This window comes from Tuber melanosporum (assembly GCF_000151645.1).
Source record: "Tuber melanosporum whole genome shotgun sequence assembly, scaffold_59, strain Mel28".
Classification (NCBI taxonomy): domain Eukaryota; kingdom Fungi; phylum Ascomycota; class Pezizomycetes; order Pezizales; family Tuberaceae; genus Tuber; species Tuber melanosporum.
The window spans coordinates 66,637-73,528 of record NW_003299105.1 but is presented as its reverse complement, the minus strand read 5'-3'; the positions used below and the strand labels follow the sequence as shown (position 1 = coordinate 73,528).

The window sequence follows — 6,892 nt, the reverse complement described above, 5'->3', positions numbered from 1 at the left end:
ACTGTTCAAGGATCTTACCTGCCCCTACTGTCCCACTTCCTAATTTGCACTCTTCTTCATCCAGAATTCACCACTGAGGAAACCGAGGAACTGGCTCTTATATTACAAAACACTATGATCTGAATTCACACCGTCTTCTACCTGGTGACCACAGCTTAGAAAAAGTCCCTCGCAAAAGGAACTACTGTCTCTTCTGCTGGTATCTTTCAAAAATGCCTGAATTGACCACTCTATTCCACAATCCCAATGGCCCAAAAGGGCGGGTTTAATATACCAATTTTCAATGCTCATTTTGTAAAGTGCCATTATGTAAAAAAAAAAAAAAAAAACTTTTTGTATGCAAAAGTATCATGACTCTCAAATTTCTTACTAGACGTCTGCAGCGTTTATCTTTCTTCTCTTTATGGTTAGTTTTTCCTTTCACTTAATTTTTTCTTGGTATAGCCTCTCTGCTTAAAATCGTTACCTTGATCCTTGCGCTATCGCGCACTAAAAGTACGTGAAATTCGGCATACGAACGAAGGGATCGCCGCGGCTCTGCCACTGGTCCGGCTTCCTTCTCAAGTCTTGGCTACACCAACAAGCCCAAGCTCTCATGTGGTATTCAAAACTCCCCATCATTTAACTTTAACCTCCGTTCCCAACAATAACAATTCTTCATCACCTAAACAAACAAACAAATTTATACTTCTGGAGCTCATTCCCTCATACTCTCTCGTCATGGCGCCAACTCGACCCCCCAAAGTTGCAAGGTATTCGATGCCCGCAGCGAAAATGGAGCCCGTGAATCCTATGCGGATTGTGCCGTTGAAGGGTACCCCTCGGAAGCCGGCTCTTCCTCTCGGTTTGTCAACTCCTTGAACATTGCCCCCGGAAAAGGAGAAAAGGTGGGGGGGGGGCGGAGGGTAATGCTAATGTTGGATCCGAGGCTAGAAATAATCTCGACAATATTGGAATACCTCCCCGTTCAAGACCTATGCCGGTTTGCCCGAGTATCTAAACAGTTGCAGGAGATGGTGTACGATGATAGCCGGTGGGTGCATAAGCTAAAGCTGATGGGTGTCTGGAACGAAACGGAAGCACGTCGTCGGTTTGAAGACGCAATGCGTCGGAGGAGGACCATGCAAGCAGCAAAAGCAGAGGAGGAGAGAAAGGCTTTACAAAATGGGGCCAAAACTCCGAATCTTGGCCTGGCCACTGGGCCTCCTCCTGGGGTGAGTAGGTCTTTGACACTGTTTGATGCTGGGGAAGAGGAAGATAGGGTTCAGGCTCAACGGGAAGCTTGTTTGCGAAGGGCGGGGTTGGATGCAAAGGGGAGGACTGGTGCAGGCACGATCACAGAGGGTGTTGACCTCATGAACCTTGCCCCGCTGACACCGATTGGTGCACCGAGGCTTAGTATAGTGGACCCAGGCTCACTATTAAAAGTCTTGCCGTCAATAAAGTCCGTTAGAGGGTTCGCGAGGCATGAGTTTGGTAGGATCTATACCGCACTGGGGCCATTATATTTTGACCTAGCCAAGGCGAAGACACATACCGATCCAGTGGTTTTCAGGATATATCGGGATCCCGAACAACAGGCACAGGTACTTGCTCAGTTGAAGGTTTTCGCGCAGTGTGATACTGCACATGGGTGGATGGACAGGCTGGAGAGGCTGAATCTCATGATTGGGATCTTTGAGAATGCAGCCCTGAGAGAATTTGAGGGGTTAGTTTCCTAGACTAACATAGAGAGGGTCATGGGGCTAACTGTCATAGAGGATACGAGACTGGGGATATCGACGGACGCATGAGACGTTATGCTAATGTTCTCATCCTGCTTAACGGCGGCCAGGCGTGCGTCCAATTATTTGTTCAGAAACATCCTGTCATGTTCGAACGTGGTGAACTAGGGAGCCCAATGGATAGCTTCGAGTCAGAACACCTCTTTCTCCTGGAGTGGTATTTTTCTAACAGATTTGCAGTAAATCGATGCCTGGTTCCTTTTCGTTAGAGCCTTCATTACTTTTCTTCACCCGGCTCTCTGCGCTTCTCCATGAGCAAGCAGATGTTATTGACAGGGTATTTCCTGCGACTGTCAATGTCATGATTCCTTTCTTAGAGCGAGTCGCAGAAGACGTTATCAGCGAGTTTGTTACACCCATCCTTGATGAAGCTCATGATCGTGATATTGAGCAGTATCTGGAAGCTGTGGCTGGTATATATCATCGATTGCTTGAATTTGCCAAGACAATCAAGGTAACTAAAGGCTCCGGGGAGAGGTTCGCCGAGGATACGATGAAGATTATGGGTCGAGTTTTTGAGGCGCACGTGGATCTCTACCTACAAGATGAGCTTGACTACTTCCGAAAGAAGTGCGAAACAGAAGTTGACTCTTGGGAAAAGAAGGTCAGTGCATTTTCTGGTGTCTGCTGATTTATAGGCAGCTGACTGGCCCCTAAGATTCTAGAAGAAGACGCTGCCGCCGAATCATTTTTCATGAGCAACATCAACCGAGAAGCAGATAAGCGCGATTTTCTATCGACGTTCAAAAAGGTTATTCTCATGCCCGTTTCGGTTATTCCATCCCCTTTCTCAGCAAAGTCAACTCCTGCTGCCGAGACAAAGCCTGCCGAGACAAGCTCATATGCGAATTCAGACACACTCAGCGTACAGGAGACCCTCAATGCATCTCGTCCTGGCACACCTATGACGCTAGGGCAGGCTACTCCTGGGCCACCGCCAACCACCGAGCTGGCTGCAAAGGCAGCAATCATGAATTCTAGACTAGAAGGGATTCGGTCATTGTTCAGTCTGGAGGTCGCGTTGAACCTCGTGCATTCCGCCAAGTCTAGTCTCGAGAGGGCTGCGTTGTTTGCTACTGCAGGTGGGCAGACTGGAGAAGAAGCGTGGGTAACTCACTCCCCTTGGTCAAATGCAAGACTAACACATGGTAGCCGCGAGCAGTGCGAGCAGATATTCATTGCACTACTTCGAGTGCTAGGCCCACGGCATGTGAAGGCTGGCTTTGACAAAGCCGTTGAACATTTATCGAAATATAACCCCCGAGAAATTACGGAGCACTCTCAGCCTGGAGTAGCACCCCTAGTTACATTTTTAGAGTTAGTCAACGTCGGCGATCTTATCCAACAAATGATAGATGTATTTTATGAGCAAGAGCTCGTAGCAGCGAAGCTTACAGATCCCAACGATTTCTTAAACCCTGCCGCTAAGGAAAAGAAGCGGTTCGAGCAGATGCTCGACGAAAGAGTCGCTGCTGGGTTAAATATGGGGATAGACGTAATACACCTAAGACCACCCAATCCAATCTTATGCATATATTAATTTAATATCTCGTAGGTCCTGATAGATGAGGTAGACCATCTCTTCGCAATAACCCAGCAAACCACAGACTTCAACCCGGGTGCCATCGGTGACGCAAGCCTCCGGGACTTTGATATAGGTCCTACTAAGACTGCAATACGAGTGATAGAGGTCGTATCCTCCCACACAAGGCTCCTCACCGGGAGCACAGACAAGAACGTCCTAGACGTTTTCAATCAAGAAGTCGGGGTGCGACTTTTCGCCTCCCTATGCAAGCATATCAAGCGTCAACGCATCAGTGTCGATGGTGCCATAAAACTGATCAGGTTTTACTCCCCCCCCAAAAAAAGAAAGAAAAAAAGGGAGAAGCGGTTCCTCCATAACCAAAATTCTAACTATAATGGCGTCAAGCGACTTGAACCACTACCATTCCTACATAACAACGTTAAAAATCAAACCGCTTGTGCCATACTTCAATGCCCTCCGCGAACTCTCACAGATATACCTCATCGACCCATCGCACGCAAAGCAAATGGCGACGGTGATCGCAGATCCAAATCGGTTTGGCGGGATATTCAGGGTCGAGGAAGTGTATGAGTATGCTACCCGGCGGGAGGATTGGTACAGGGTTAAGAAGGAGGTTGAGAGGGCTATGTATGGGATTGGGTGCTGTATATCTTGACCCCTCTTTCTGTCCCTTTCTATTCCCTCTCTTTGAGCTTGATTGCCTTTTTTTCTTTCCTTTTTCTTTTTTTGACTATCCGCCGGAACCGAGAAATATGGCGTTAGGGTGGCTTTGGCTTTTAGGTTTGTTTTTGGAACTGCAGTCAGTGGTGGGCGTAATGTGCTATCATAACATTCGGGTGGTTGAGGAGGTATGTCTACAGTATTGGATTGTTACAAAGTCATAGCTCGTCACTCGGGATGAGGAATGGTGAGTATCAATTTTCCTCTACCACTTAGAATGCCCTCGTAGAACTTTAGACCTTGCTTATTTTTTGAGAAGCAGAAACTTGAAGAGCAAAGTGGAACTATGTAAATTTCCAAGTTTTTATTAGTCAAAAAGGCCCACAAACTACTCCTGACTATAGTACAATTCCCCTCCAGCGTTCTCATGTATTGTATCGTGCTATAATGCGTGGAACGGGAGAAAAGGAAAAAGAAAGGAAGAAAGCTCCAAATAATAGCCAAACTCCCATGATCTAAAAAGACCCCGCACCCGCAGTCTTGACATCCGGCAGGCGGGCGCCGAAGACATCCCCTTCACGCTCCGCCTTCTCCCTCTCTAGCCTGCGCTTCTTGGCACGGCGTTCCTCGTCCTCATCGTACCTCCCAATACCATTGCCACTCCCAGTACCACTCTGGCTACCACTCCCATTCCACTCCTCCGCCTTCTTCTTTCCAGCGCTGTCCTGGTCTCTCTTAGTGACACGGTAGAGCTTCTTGTCGATCCTCGTAACTTCCTTGACGAGCGTAGGGTCCACGGACATAGAGAGTGAAGTGGTGATTCCATTCTGAGGCAACTGGAGGAGTAAGCCCTGATAAGGATTTTTCAAGTCCTCAGATAGGCCAGCAGAGAGGTGGTTCTTGGCGATCTCGTCCAGCACGTCCAAGAGCTTCATCTTGGTCTTTCTCCCGGGCACATCGGTTTCGGGAAATTTAATGTCAAGGTAGAAGGTAGCGAGCTCCCTGTCTGCTTCTAGGAAGGCGCCGAAGCTGATCTGCGGGGGGGTGTAGAGGAAGTACACGTCCGTCAGGAGGGCAGTTGTTGTCAGCAGCCTTCTCGCCTCCCCGTGCGCTCGCCCGATCCGGTCCGTGTCCCCCGCCAGGAGCTCCAGCAGTGCAACTTTGGCCTCCGTGGCGGGCAGGACGAGGTGTTCCTTGGGTTTGGGCGGTTGGTAGCGGCCCGATGCTATCGCGTTGAGTTCCAGGAATATGCCCTCCAGGCCGCGGAAGGGGTGCCAGACTTGGAAGGCCCAGCGTAGGCCCATTGCTATTGTGAATTCGGGGTCCAGGAGGTCTTCCTTCGTCACTTTGGGGCCGGCCGTGGCGGCCGTCGCGATGAAGTTTTTTATGGGCGTGTAGTGATTCTCGGTCTTCGTTGCTAGGTATAAGATTGGTAGGAGAAGCTTCTTTGGGTGCAAGGTGAGGGTGGATGTTGTTAGGTAGAGGCGATGGAGGAATGTTAGCGCGGTCGCCTATAGCATCATGTCAATTAGCTCTGCTATAGAGGAAGAGGGGGGGAGGTATACCTTGACGTTGCTGGGAAACTGAAAATGATCCGACAACTGCATACATTTCACGCAATAATATGCAACTAGCTTTAACTCCTCTTCCGCCGTCGGACAATCGATCTCTTCGATCTCCGACTCGACAATCCCCGCTGCGACCGCCCGTCGCTTTATCGACTCTGTGATCTTCTCGATCGCGGCTTTGTTGGTGGCATAGCGTAGGTCCGAGAGCTGCTTTGGCGTGAAGGTGAACAGCCTATGTTGTGTACTTGTCGAGTATATGGTGTCGTCCATACCTCCCTTGCTCTGGCTTTTATTCACTCGTTCGTAGGGTAGATCGGTAGATGGGAAGGTAATCTTGGCTTGAGCAACTCGGTTTAAGAAGGGGGACCGGGGAAGAAAAAAGGCATGAAAAGGGTGGTGAAATCGAACCTTCGATAACCCGCCCCACCGTGTCCGCGAATCTTAACCCACCTTCGAGGTTTCAAGAGGTGCTCAAGTTTCGGGGCGAATTCCTCTTTTCTGCGGATTATTTGGCCGATAATAGAAAGCAGGGTAACCCTCCCTTGACAACTAAAATACTATATAAAGACGGCTCCACCCCCTATGTTGGAAAAAAATTTTCTCTCTCTTCTCTTTAGAAATCTACTGCGTCCGCGAAGACAGTGCAAGTTGCATAGGCCTTGTTTGTTCGGAATTCTTTCGACGGGCGGGGTTTGGTTGTTCTCTTGTGATTTCATGACGCACAGAGAAGTTACCTGATCTCCATTAAGAACTGGCTAGGTGTTTTTTTTTTTTACCGTTGCCTTGAACAGTGTCAGAGGGGACCGACATAGCTGTATTTTTTCGCGCCTGGGATTGGCGGTCCAAAGGGGCTTTGAATGTGCGTTGTGAAATAGATATTTGGGAGAGCGGCTGCTCGATTGTTAATGACGGTTGATCGGTGAAGGAAGGAAGGCGTAAATTTAGACAATTGGTGATATGACACCTTGACTTTGAAACGATGTTTCCCATGAAATATTATGATACCTTGGAAAAAATGTTGCGAGGGGAACCGCAGGAGCGGACAGAAAGCGGTTATGCGATGTTGCCCTGAGGGATTTTTCTCGGTAGTCACTTGCGGTATCAGTAGAGCGAGCTTGGTGGATCTGCCTGGAATTGATGCAGTGCCTAGCGTGCGAAATCTCGGTACGGTGGCATGCCCGAGGCTGGCAATTATTCAAATGGAGAACTGGGGGTAGGCTCGATACCTAAGGCGGACCATAGAGTTTGCCACAGGATCACCTCCTCATCCCCTCATGCTGGGAGTCCCTAGATATTCCGATTCTTTAAAGGAAACACCAACAAAACCTCAATCA

The 6,892-nt window shown here is 48.8% G+C and overlaps 2 protein-coding genes; one reads left to right on the top strand and one right to left on the bottom strand.

Moving 5' to 3' along the window:
* Positions 1–908: 908 nt before the first annotated feature.
* Positions 909–3,985, top strand: GSTUM_00009566001 (uncharacterized protein; the record flags this gene model as incomplete). Its single annotated transcript, XM_002840785.1, has 8 exons — positions 909–1,218; positions 1,330–1,708; positions 1,759–1,914; positions 1,965–2,388; positions 2,443–2,888; positions 2,937–3,279; positions 3,340–3,629; positions 3,715–3,985. The coding sequence occupies 8 exons, from the start codon at positions 909–911 to the stop codon at positions 3,983–3,985; spliced, it is 2,619 nt and encodes an 872-aa protein (XP_002840831.1).
* Positions 3,986–4,505: 520 nt separating this feature from the next.
* On the bottom strand, positions 4,506–5,998 carry GSTUM_00009565001 (uncharacterized protein; the record flags this gene model as incomplete). XM_002840784.2 has 2 exons in its annotated part: positions 5,556–5,998; positions 4,506–5,501 (listed from the first exon to the last, which is right to left on the bottom strand). Exons 1-2 carry the CDS (start codon positions 5,826–5,828, stop codon positions 4,506–4,508), a joined length of 1,269 nt encoding a protein of 422 aa, XP_002840830.1. The 5' UTR covers positions 5,829–5,998.
* Between the last annotated feature and the right edge of the window lie 894 nt (positions 5,999–6,892).